At 35.7% G+C, this 12,966-nt stretch overlaps 1 protein-coding gene and 1 pseudogene across 4 annotated transcripts in view; one reads left to right on the top strand and one right to left on the bottom strand.

The window, feature by feature from the left end:
* The window catches only part of Cdkl5 (cyclin dependent kinase like 5), a 193,164-nt gene that overhangs the window by 40,092 nt on the left and 140,106 nt on the right, over positions 1–12,966 (bottom strand). For all 4 annotated transcript variants that reach the window (XM_063242991.1, XM_063242992.1, XM_063242994.1 and 1 more), the window contains 3 exons: positions 10,693–10,783; positions 6,546–6,735; positions 627–707 (listed from right to left, as the gene is read on the bottom strand). In XM_063242991.1, the coding sequence (XP_063099061.1) occupies positions 627–707; positions 6,546–6,735; positions 10,693–10,783 (362 nt within the window). The remainder of the gene's footprint in view (positions 1–626; positions 708–6,545; positions 6,736–10,692; positions 10,784–12,966) is intronic.
* On the top strand, positions 11,074–11,547 carry LOC111755808 (partitioning defective 6 homolog alpha-like; annotated as a pseudogene).

Here is a 12,966-nt window from a genome sequence, read left to right as displayed (position 1 = left end):
TCTACTAGGGAATAAAAGCTTGAATACCAAAAAATTGAGGATGTTTTCAGTAGTACAGAGCAAGAACTCTCCTGGACAGGGGGTCTAGCATGAGGAGGAATAGTCGGGCTACAGTGGTACAAGTGATCCTGGCATATCTAAAAACCCAGAAAGAGCAATCTGTTTGGGAAAAAAAGCTCAAGACAGAAAAAGAGAAGAATTAGATATACTGGTTAATTCTATATAGCCTATGACAGCTCTTAAATATCATATAAAATTATAGAATCTTTTTCAAAACTCAAGATTTGTTTCATAACGAATGCCTGAGCTCCTCTTAAGTGTTAACAGATTTTTATTATCCTGTCCATTTTAGGAAAATAATTTAGAGATCTCATGCCCCTGTCTAGATGGACACTACCAGATCGTGCTGTAATTTTAAATAAATTACACACCTTTTAACATGACATAATCTGCCATTGTTTATCATTACATGTCTTTAACAAAATATTTAACACAGTCCCCCATTATTCACCATTATGTACTGATCAGTATATTTAATTTATAAAAGCAAGGCTATGATCACACATAGACAAAAGAGAATCCATAAACCAAAGGCTATATGTTATACAGGCCTCTACTTCTCCTACCTTCATCAGGTCAAGTAAAACACTATTTAAAATTCCAAGGTATCTTCTCTCCAATGACTGAGGATGGTTAACAGCTGGAAACTGTAAGGACAACACAATAGGAATGTTAGCATTTGGGGACGGTATTATGGGTTGTATCTAAAGGTAGCCCCAAAGCCTCATGCAGTCATAGATAGGAGTTTCAAAGGTGGTTGGACTAGCGTGTTTGAATGTGGACTACAGGTGTGATATGAGGATTATGTGTGTGGATAATGGAAGCCCCATCCTGGGTACAGGTGACACCAATCAATAGGTTTGAGGTCTGGATGGAATATAAAAGGACTTGGTGCTGCTGCTGCTTGCTGCTTCGCTGTCTCCTGCTTTGACATGGATTGTTTCTCCTCTGCCCTGCCACCTTGCCTTGGAGCCAGACAACTATAGACTTAAACTTCTACAACTGTGAGCTGCAATAAACTTGCCTTTTATTAACTTGTGGGTGTCTAGTATTTTGTCTCAGCAATGAGAAAAGCACCTAGATAGAAGGCTATATATGTACAGGCTTATGAGAGATGCAGAGAAGGGAGCAGTTGAGCAAAAGGTATTGTTCTTGTGCCAATCTAAGTCAAATTCATATTTGTATGTTACTTTTTTTATCTATGTATTTTAGGTATGTATTAACTGGACTGGATATTAAATAACCAAAACCCACAGGTGAAATATGATACTTAAAAATATAGTCATATAATACTAAAACATAAGAAATAAAATATAAAAATCAGAAACTATTTATACAAGCTATAGAGTATTGTCTTCTTAGTTCAGTTCTAAAACAGTATATAGAATGTCTGCTTATCCAGACAATTCTTAATTATTGACAGTAACTGGGTGCCTAACACAAGTAACATAATATAGTATCACATAAAATTTTTATGGTCCTTTCACAGCAACAGATTTATTCCTGAAAACAGACAGTAAAGAGAAGAATGCAACAAGAGGCCAGAATCTGTAAGACCACAGAAGTAAAACTAATGAATTATTTTACTCATTCATTCTTTCATTTTTGAGACAGTGTCTCACTATGCAGTCCAAGTTAGCCTAGAACCTGCTATGGAACTGGCCTTGAAATTGTAAACTTCCTGCCTCTGCCTCCCAAATCCTGAGTTTACAGGTGTGTGCCCCTGCACTAGCCTTGTATTACTGCTTTTAATATATACTTTTAATGAGCTGTTTTCAAATCCTTTTGAGTTGATTTTTAAAATCTGCTTTTTCAGATGTTTTTTATTTTTTGCTTTTTCAGATTAACATATACATTTTTTAAAAAGATGAGAAGGAAGGATCTAGTTTGTTTAAATGTTCTAGTTTTTCTTCTGCCAACTCACACTTGGTCATATCTGAGTGGGGGCTGAAGCATTAGGTAATATGACTGGCAAAGCCCAATGTCAAATGTGTGGGTAAGTTTCCTTCTAATACACATTTACTCTATATCAACAGAAGAGCATTTGAAGCACTGAAATCCTTAAATATGCTAAATAAGTAGATAGGAGGACTAATGATATAGGTATTTTTGAAGTACATCAATTGTACACTGTGCTCCGTAATATACAGAAGATACAGAACATGGGTTAGAGCTAAGCCTTGCACTTGAGGAATCCATTTTCAGACTGGCGAAGCAACTGGTGTTAAACTGTGCAGCTATACATTTTTATGGAAGCTCAGAGAAAGGAGAGACCAAGGCAGTTTGTGTCTGTAGAAGACCTGGTAGATAATATTTGAATTAGGTTTTAAAAGGTAAGAAAAATATGATGCTGGAGAAAAGTAGAACAGTACCTTACAGATAGAGGAAGGAAGACTAATGTGAGTATAACACAGATGCACAGGCAAAAAAGCTAAAACTAATTTCTTAGGGAAGTGACCCTATGTCAAATATTTTAGGTATTATTAATCCCTTACTTTAGAGATATAGAAAATTATGGTCAGAAATTTCAAATAATTGATTAAAGCAAAGATATATAATTAATAAGCAGTATAACTTGTATTTGCATCCTGGCCTATGATCTAAAGCCATATTCTTTCTAAACTGAGGCAGCTCTCCTAAGGGAGGTAAGAATTTACTTTTGATGTCGCTGCAGTATTAAATATTAGCCCAAAGAAAGTGAAATCTGCCATGCCATGATAAAAGACCCTATACCAGTACATTTTAATTAATACTTTGCTTCTGAGGTCTATCTTATGCTACCAGATACCATCTCCTTTTATTTTCCCAGAAATGACATTTCACTGATAAAAAACTCAATTTCAAAAGTCAAAAAGTATTAGAAATATTAAAATAAAATGACCAATCAAACTAACTTAAAAATTTACTTACATGCTTTTGAGTGAAATCCACTATTCTAATGTCAGATAATTCAACAAATAGCCAAAATAAGCACATAAATTTAAGTCATATCCCAGTTTGTTTCTTTTCTTAATCACTTGGCTAACACAAATGAAAGTATCTCTTTACTAAGCACTACTATGAGCATTTTATACACAATAGTTCATTTTCACAATAATCTCTTTAGGTGATACCTTTATTATCAGCATTTCACACACAAACAGAAGCACAAATGGTAAAATAACTTATTGAGGCCATTCAAGTAGTAAATATGGGGACAGGCTTTGAACCTTACCAGTCTTATCCCAAATACTGCATACAAATGGATTTTTCAGTCTCTACATAAGTGGATCCAAATGCACACCACACTGAATTAGTTACTGGCAAGCACATGGCTCACAGAAAATGCAGCTCACAGGCCCAGTGTGCTTACTTATCTATTGCAGACATTCTCAAGTAATAGCATAAAGGAAAAATTTCTCTCAAAAATGTTGCTAAACCTCTAAAGACATTGAGTTAATTTAGTTAAAACACCACAAACACTTTCAGACTAAGATGTAAACATATACAAGTTTATAAAAATTAAAGTGTCATAGAAACAGCAATCTCCCTAAGGACATTTATAGGCAGCATTGTCGTAGGCTGTCTAGCATTTGGCAGACAATATTGTTTAAATGGAGAAGTCTGTGAATAAATAAGACCACAGACAAATGAAGGAAAAATAGCCTTCATGTGGCCTCTCCAATCTAAATGCCATCTGCTCTTCAATATCTATTTTAAATTTCAAATTCTCCATAAATTATAATGAATTTCCAACTATGATTTCTAACTTTACAGAATGTTTGAAATGATCACATAATGAGATCTAATAATGAGATCTATTAGAAAGCAGTACAAATAAGTAAATGGTGCAATACTTTATTATATTACATATTATGATTTCCTATAAGTTGCCTTGTTCTAATTATTTTGGTATGAAAGTCTTAATTCTGCAGTTAGTATGGAAGTTATGAAGCCCAGGTACAATGTCAGATCTGCTTATATTCTCTTCAGAGAATCCACCACAGAGCCACTTTAGCCAGGCTGAGACAAAGTCAGCAGACCAACCTTAAGTAAGATCGAGCAGTTTAGATAAACTATTCAACCTACTAGCCACTATTCTAAGTGTGCTACAAGTATAATGATAAACAAAACAGTTCATTTCCTCAAGAAATTAATTAGTCCAGTGAGGATACATATTTGCAACAAGTAACTTAAAAGAGAACATGATGGATGCTATCAAAGAAAGAAAGAAAGAAAGTGACTAGAATGCTATGGGAGCTTAGCATGAATCACTCATTAAGCCTGGGATAGTCTAGAAGGGTTCCATGGAGAGAGAAGATTTGGCCTGAATCTAAGTAAGTATTGGGAGCACCAGAGAAATGTAAAGGCAGCACTACTGAAGCCACATGTCAGGGAAATGGTGGAAAGGGCAAGGTAGCCCAAGAACAGTGGATGGGAGCAGGACAGGGTGAAGACCAGGCTGGAGGGTTAAGAGCTAGGGGTTTTGAATGCTACCCTAAGGTGTTTCAACTTTATCAGCACTCGCATAGAAGTGCTGAAACAAAGAGGATATAGAATTAAATGTGTGGCTGGAGAAATGTGAAAAAGACTTGAGGACAGACTGTTCAAGATATCAGTTTGAGAGCAATTGCCTATAGTTCAAGTAAAGGCAACAATAAGAGTGAAAGAGGATTTGAGCTGGAGAGAAAGGAAATAAAACTGAGCTTGAGTGCTGATGTTACAGATTGGCTTGATGAATCACTCAGATATTTGATAAGTATTAGTTCCTGTGTTCAATGCTTCAAGTAAAGTGATAACACAGACAGTGTCTGTCCTTGGGGAACTTACATGCTACCAGGGGAGAGCCAGACATTGATAATTAACAAACAAATAGATAGATGAAATAATCCCATATTGTGGTAAGTGGTATGCCGGAAAAAAAAGAAGGGTGCTCTGGGTGAGACCAGGAAATGGGTGGGGGAGACAGTATGGTGGGTGGCCAGAGGGAGGAGGTGTTCTTTCAATTGAGATTTACCAAAGGAGGAGGGGCGGTGCCAAGGAGGAACCTTTCCCAAAGAAGGCACAGTCCTAAACACATAAAGCTTGAAAAACATTACGATGTTTATGAAAGCCAATGAACAGGCAAGTGTGGAGAGAATTGGAGACAGAGGGGAATGGAGATAAAAATGAAGCAAGGCCAAGGAGCCAGAGAGCCTGGAGTAGGCAAGGTCTCACAGGCTATTGGCAAGGAATTTGGATTGATTCTCACTCAGCAAGAGAGAAATTCAGTAATTCTGACTAACTTTATTTGTGAATACTGAACTTTCATTTCTTCTAAAGATAAATCCTATTTACTGTCATATTTTTCTCACCTACTATGAAAAATGTTCAATAACTGTTGAAATAATATATTCAACCACATGTAGTATTTTCACCTTTATTAATGCAATGAATTTGGCCAATGTTTGTATCTTTGGAGGATGCTTAATGTTGTAGATAAAGGAGTTTAAGATAATCAAGGTTTAGAATATAATAAGCAAAATTAAAATGAGAAAAATCTGCATGAGGTAACTCAGACATTTTGGAAAGAGAAAAAACATGGTAGAGAAACTATGCACCTTGGTTCACTCATTTCCTCCACATCCATTAAGCCCAGAAGAAGTTGGGAGTCTGCTGGGCACTCCTGTGTGGACACTGGTGTCCTCCAATGAGAAATTAACTGAGGTTCAAAAGGTCAAAGGAAAAATAGTGTTTTATCAATGGTAGGAAAATATGGTTTGAGAATCACACATTTATGCGAAAGAAAGGAAGTGATAGCAAGATTACGTTGTAGTCCTCACAATGACCACCAAATGACATGTTGGCCCAAAAGGGTGCCTGAACACTTTTAAAAAGTCATTTCTGGGGTAAATGGATGAGACAAGCAGACTATCACTCATTGGCCACTATACTGACTTACTTCTGTAAGCTAAATATTCCTCAATTGAGAAAAGTTTATATTAAGATGCTTTTTAGCATATTCTCAGAAAACATGCTTCAGGAAAGAAAATATGATGCCTTGAAAAGAAGATTAATGTTTTACTGTTAAGAGACAAGAAACTGCTAGAACAAGAACCTTTAAATCTGCATAATATAAGTATTCATGGCCTTTTTCAAATCACTACAAATGTGCTGCTCAAGCAGCAGCCGTTCATACATTTTGTATCTTTGGAGGATGCTTAATGTTGTGGATAAAGAAGGAGTTTAAGATAATCAAGGTTTAGAATATAATAATGTATATGCTAAAAGAGATTTTGAAAAATTAGAATTTACAAATTAGTAGCTCCCATTTTCAAATTCTAGCCAGTTTTTAAATGCATAAATACTGCATAAGAGTCAGAAATAAAATATTATAGCAGGGATTAATAAACATTTTGATGGAAAAGGAACAGTATCAAAGGATAGCTTAGCATTGCATTGTGCAATGAACAATGAGTTAAATACTGCCATATTGATTTCATTTTGGGTTTAGCAAAACCTCTTACCCGGAGCCCGTGGAACCGAGGATTACTATAGAAGAGCTTCATCTGCTCAGCTGGAAGTGGTCCTAGCACCTTCTGAATAGTAAAAAGTTGGTCAATTTCACTTTCTCCAGGAAATAAGGGCTGTCCATCACTAAGCTCCCCGAGAATACAGCCCACTGACCACATGTCTACAGACTTCCCATAGGGAGCTCTGAAAAACAAAGGGAGAGATTATCTTGGCAAGTTAAGAAATACAAGCTCTTAATAATTTCCAAATTATTCTGAACAGATCAATGATCTGAAACACTTTCTCTGTATTTAAGGAATTTAAACATACCATTGGAAAAAAGTGAGATTAAAATGAAGAACAGGAACATCCAAGTAAAAATTCAGAATATTACTGAATAATCTACAACTAATAAAGATAACAGTTTAATAATTTTTATGTAGTATGCAATAATTGAAATCTAGGTATATCTTCAACATGAATGGCTTAATAAATCCTAATATAGCGCACATGTCTGATGAGTAACACCTTATTTGGGAAGTAAAATGCTTCCAAGGAATATGTTTTCTAAGTAATTATATTTTAGCTCTCTAAATGTCAATAAAAGTTACATTTTATCGATTGTTTGAGCTCAGCCTATTAAAATGTACTGCTGACTTACATGTCTCCTTAAAATATAGTGAATATTATTTAACCTTTGCTTACTTAGTGTCACAGTTTCCAATAGCTGACAGTGCTAAGCTCTATTATATTATCTATCTTAATATAATTGTACTCTACATATATAGGGCTCTCTGATAGCTATTTCTCTCAAACATTTTTTTAGGTTACATGGCAGGTTATAGGTCACTTGTAGGATCTGAGTTTATCAGAAGGCTTTAATAGGAGAGCTGTTTTTACAAATGGAGATTATCATGAAAGTGTAGGTATCTCCAAAACAGTGTTAGACCTGTATTCCAATATCTACAGCCTTGAATCAAACTGCCTACGACAGACAAAGAAAGCATCCAAGCTTTGAGATGAAAAAGTCACAATAAAATATCTGAAGAAGAATACGGAATGAAATTCTGGAATGGCAATATAATAGAATATAAATTCTAGAATGGTAATATAATAATAATACAAAACTTTCAAACTAAAGCACTGTTAACATTATACAGAATGTTTCTAGTATAATAAATCACTGTAACAATATGTCAATATTTCATTTATCTCTCACTGTAACAATACATCAATATTTCATTTATCTCATTTCCTTTCCACAAAAACCTAGGAACCATATGAGGAAATTTTAGTTAGATATTTTGGGAGATATCTAGGGAAGGAAGCTACTGATCTTTCATATCTGAGAGAAAGAAAATATGTTCCATGGTAATAAGTGGAAAATTCTATGGAAAATCTCCACATATCCACGACAAGGTATCTTGCCTTCTATCATCTGATTTGAACAATTTGTGTAGTTGTAACTATTTTGAATGTCAAGGAAAAAGCCCTGAGAATGCATAAAAATGTAAATACTTAATATAAAACCAAGTATCAACTGATTTTAATGGAATTTTTTACACAAATAACATGGTTCTTCAACTAGTAATTGACAAACAATTAGCAATATTCCATTTAGCTCAAATTAGTTTCTTGTTTCTATTTACTTTTGGCAGCCATCACACACCTCTAAATATAACCTCAGTTTTCAAATCAGTATTATTAAGCAACAAATAACTCTCTGAAGATTCACAATAAGGTTGTCCTAAGAATGTACACTCTGAGACCATCTTATAGACAAAATCAAATCATAATGAGTCTTTCTACCATACTTAAGTCTTTGGATGGTGGCAAATGGTGTTTCATAAATTCAAGTTCTAAGTCCCTGAAAAGAAAATGGACTACACATCCAGTGACTATAGAAAGGTATACAGAAGTAACAAAATGGACATAAAATCAGTCCTAATCTAAGATTAGAAAGCCAAAACTCTGTTCACACAAGTGAAGGGATAAGCCATCATCTATTTCTCAAGATAAAGCAAGCTTTCTATTTAAAAAAAATAACAAAACTTTCAAAAATCGATGCCAATAATTCTTATGGGCTCTAGGCCAAAAGTGAACCAAGAATTACCACCAAATAGTTGATAGACACATTCATATAAACCTTCACTGAGTATTTTAAATGTATATACTCATCATGCTCTTCAGAAGAAACCCAGAAATTTATATTGCTATTAGATATATAAAAAAGCATCTTTTAACAATTAAATTTTCTTGTATCTCCCAGATACATGTATGGCACACAAAAGAAAAGAGATGAAACCTACAAGGTATATATTTGTCACTATTACCACTATGGCTAATTTTTTTTTTTTTTTTTTTTTGGTACTGAGAATCAAACTTACAATCTCGTGCTTGGTAGGCAGGTGCTTATGCCACTGAGCTAAATTCCCAGCCCCATTATGGCTAATTTTATTTGTTCATTCTTCAACAGTCTTAAAGAAGGAGACACAATCTAGGGAAAATAAGAAAATACAATCCTAGTGCTCTGAGAGGCAGGGACAAGAGGATTTTAAATTTGGGTCCTGAATGACTTGGCAAGACTCTGTCTTAATATAAAAAAAACACAAATAGAGCTGGGAATGTAGCTTGCTGTGAAGGCCCGATGTTCAATATTCCGTACCAAGAAAGAGAGGAGAGAGACAGAGACAGAGACAGAGACACAAAAAGACAGAGAGACAGAAAGATAAAGAGACAGAAAGACACAGTCAGAAAAACAGAGAGAGAGAGAGAGAGAGAGAGAGAGAGAGAGAGAGAGAGAGAGCGAGCACGTAAAAGAGTGAGCTGACTACACACATTTGTCCAACCAGTGGGTCTACTATCCTATTTGGTCCCTCTTCTTGTGGTGTCATTTCAGGCAAGTTACCTTTCCAAAGCTTTTGTTTCCTTACCTGTGAATAACATGAATAAAATGTCTTGAAACAAAATAAAATGAAAGGATATGAAGAAGGGAGGGGAGGGGCTTGGGGAGGGGTTAGGGGATATAAGGGGAGAGGAGAGGAGAGAGAAGAGAGGAGAGAGGAGAGAGGGGAGGGGAGGGGGGAGGAGAGAAGTGGAGAGCAGAGGAGAGGAGAAAAGTGGAGAGGGAAAGCAAGACAAGATAAGCTAGGGCAGGTATAGAATTAGTCATGAAACTATTTGATGGAGATCAGAACTATAAGCTCCTTCTTAGGCTTTAAAGTTAAAATGCATTACTAAGAAAAGAATTTTATCAGAAGACCCTTTCTTAGGGTTCACAGATCAATGAGAGAGCATTGAAAGTACAAGATTGCACAAAGTGGATGGATGTGGAGATGTTGCTGAAAAAATATAAATGCAGTGCTAAAATAAATAGGCATTTATTATTAAACAGGATTTATATTCTTCAAAGGAAAAATGACAATTAGTTCCATATTTACCCAATGTTTCTAGCAAAGTAGCTATATACAGTAGAGAGCTGATAAATATTTGGTAAACATTTGAATGAATGAGTGAATGAACAGATAAGTTAGTAGGTCAAACTCTGGGAATATTCATTCTTAATGTGGAAGATTATTAGCAAAGTTGGCTGTAAAAATTCCTTCCATTTCTGTATGCATGTCACTTTGTAATGAAGTACTGTTAATTCTTCCATCAAGAGATAGGATTTATTTCTTCATACCTTGAATTAGGGCTTGGTTATAAAATGTACTTTGGCCAAAGGCAAAAGTAATACTATTTCATACTTGGAAAGCACCTTTCTTTTGGGACTTCACTTCTTGCTAAAATTCCACATTATGATACTTAGAAACATGGACCAGGGTACTGAAAGATGAGTCCCAGTGGATAAAAGATGGTCAGTCCCAGCTGAGGCCCCTTGTATCAACCAGCTTCCAGATGACCTTTCAGAAGACTAGCTATATAAGCAACACCAAGACAGACCAGCAGAACTATCAAGCTGAATGCAATTACTGACACTCAGAATCTTGAGCAACTAAACAGTACTTGTTCAGTATCATTTCAGTTGTAGGTGGTTTGTTATACTGAATATATAACTGACATATTTAATTGGTGTTCTTATTTTTTATCAGTTCACCCAAAGTCAATAATAAAGAATCAATAGATGTGTAGAGTTCACTCTACTTTGAGACAATAACTCACCCAAGTAACAGTTCTGGGGAGCGATACCACCTGGTGGCCACATACTCTGTGTAATTAGCATTATTACCCTCTGACAGATTCCGTGCAAAACCTGAAAGAATAATAATTTCATGTTGGCAAAATATTTCAACACTAATAATATCTCAAAACAACATCAAAAGAACATAATGACTGATTTTGAATGGGCTATTTACTAATAGTGTCTTTATTTTTAAAAGTTTATATGTTAATTAAAATGTACAATGTATTTACTACAAACCAGATCTCTCTCCTATACTAAAGAAATTTTCAAAGTCATACCATGTTTTTCTAAGTATTCAAAACTTATTTTTAAATCAGCTCTCCTAAAAATGCAAACCTCATTTAGACCACCGTCTGGGCTTCTACATCTGAGATGGCATGAGCGTCCATGTGGCTCCCCGGGGCCTGGAGCAGGTTCCAGGCATCTGCATCTGCCTGGTACATGGGGCCTTGGCTGAGAGTACAGGGCTGCTGGAAGTGGAGATATCCTCAAGGTCAATGGCATCAAGGTGGCTTCAAGGTGGCTTGAACCAAGTGACGGACATGGTGGCTGCAACCAGTGCAATAATGTAGTTTGAGGAGCACTTGGGTGTCTGACAGGTCCTCTTTCTGCAGGACCCAACAGTGATGATGACAACACTGAACGTAGTTTTTGAGAACAGCCAGATATTCTGTTCCAACGGGCTGTGTTAGGGGCCCCCATGCTGGGACCTATATCCTGGCTACCTAATTTCTGGTGCCCACAGCTCTCTGCCCTCCCTGGATGGTCAAGAATAGGCTATCTCTGTCTGGGGGAGTAGCATTCAAGGAGATGGTAGTGGCTTCACCCTCTGACAGGCAAGGATGTAGCCCTTTGCAACTCAAGGCTGCTGGGACATGAAAGGGCCTTCCCAAGGGGAAGTTTTAGCTTGCTCACAGTCCTCTTAGTCTGAGCAACATTAAAGATTTTCTACAATAAAAAAATGAACCTCAGGAATAAAATGAAATCCTCACTAGAGTTGGAAGTCACACTAGCATAAACTTGATGGTCATTAATTCTACTATATAGTATTTGTATGCTTACTGTAGAAAATCAGTTCCAGCCATTATATAAACAAATTAATAGCTGGCAGTGATGGAAACAAAGCAGGCTAAAATTACTGTCATCTCCTAATACCTGAGAAGCATGTTAGTGTACCTTAATTATATTATAGTCACAAACGTGACTTTTGTCTGCCACTCTTGCAAGAGGTTTTTGGAGCCATGGTATATCCACAACTGAGGCAATAAGATAAATTAACTGCCCATCTCATTCATCATAATAGTTACAGAGAACTGAAACATTAGATCTAAAAACTGATACGTGTCAGTTCTGAAAAGTGGTAGTGTTTCCTAAAATGAAACAGCAAAAACCAAAAGCCACAGCAAAAAATTAAGCCCTTAACTTCAGTTAATCAATACTTCTTTGTGAGACATACTTTGAAGAAATATTTGTATTTCTGAATGAGATTCTTCAAACCACACAAAAGAGCTGTACACACTAAAAGGGAAAGCAATTAGGGAGCCTTTGTTAGGGATGCACACACAGGACACAGAATACCACATGCGGTGCTACCCAGAGCAACTTCCTGCCCATTTAAGTCTTTTTCTTAAGAAATAATACTAGACTGGGAGGTTTCTTTTTCTTTTATTAACCATTCTACAAGTATTTCTCTTTTATTTATAACCTTCTTTATAAATTTCAGTAATCTTTCAGTTTAAGCAGATCAGTGGCCCATAGTAAACGGTATATAAGGTGCACAAAGTTTCTGTGTTGGATGGGAATTATATTTAGAAACAGGAAGTCAATGTTCTTCCTGAAAATCATAATGCTAAAGAAATGCTAAAAATGCCAAGATCAAAATCTTTCAGATAAAGTGTTCAACATTTCATTTTTATTTTATTTCTTTAAAAACAGGCTAAAGGGCTGCAGATTTAGCTCAGTGGCATAAGTACCTGCTTGACAAGCGCAAGGTCATAAGTTCGAACCATGGTACCACACACACACACACACACACACAAACAGACTAGAGAGGACTTATTTGCAATGTTTCTTATAGAAAATGAGGAAGAAACTTAAAATATTTTTCTTCAGGCAAGTAGGTTCATAATATTCAAATTTTTAAAAAGTATTTAGTGAAAATGATTACTTACATTGGCTACACTAAGCAAAATGGGTCATTTTATAGAGCAAATCCTTAAAATGCTCTATTTCTCACTTATGTGTTTGCATAA

The sequence above is a fragment of the Cavia porcellus genome, unplaced genomic scaffold, assembly GCF_034190915.1.
Source record: "Cavia porcellus strain 051 isolate PalLab524CR breed Dunkin Hartley unplaced genomic scaffold, mCavPor4.1 scaffold_33, whole genome shotgun sequence".
In the NCBI taxonomy this organism is placed as follows: Eukaryota; Metazoa; Chordata; class Mammalia; order Rodentia; family Caviidae; genus Cavia; species Cavia porcellus.
The sequence above is the reverse complement of the archived record's forward strand: the minus strand, read 5'-3'. Positions and strand labels throughout refer to the sequence as shown.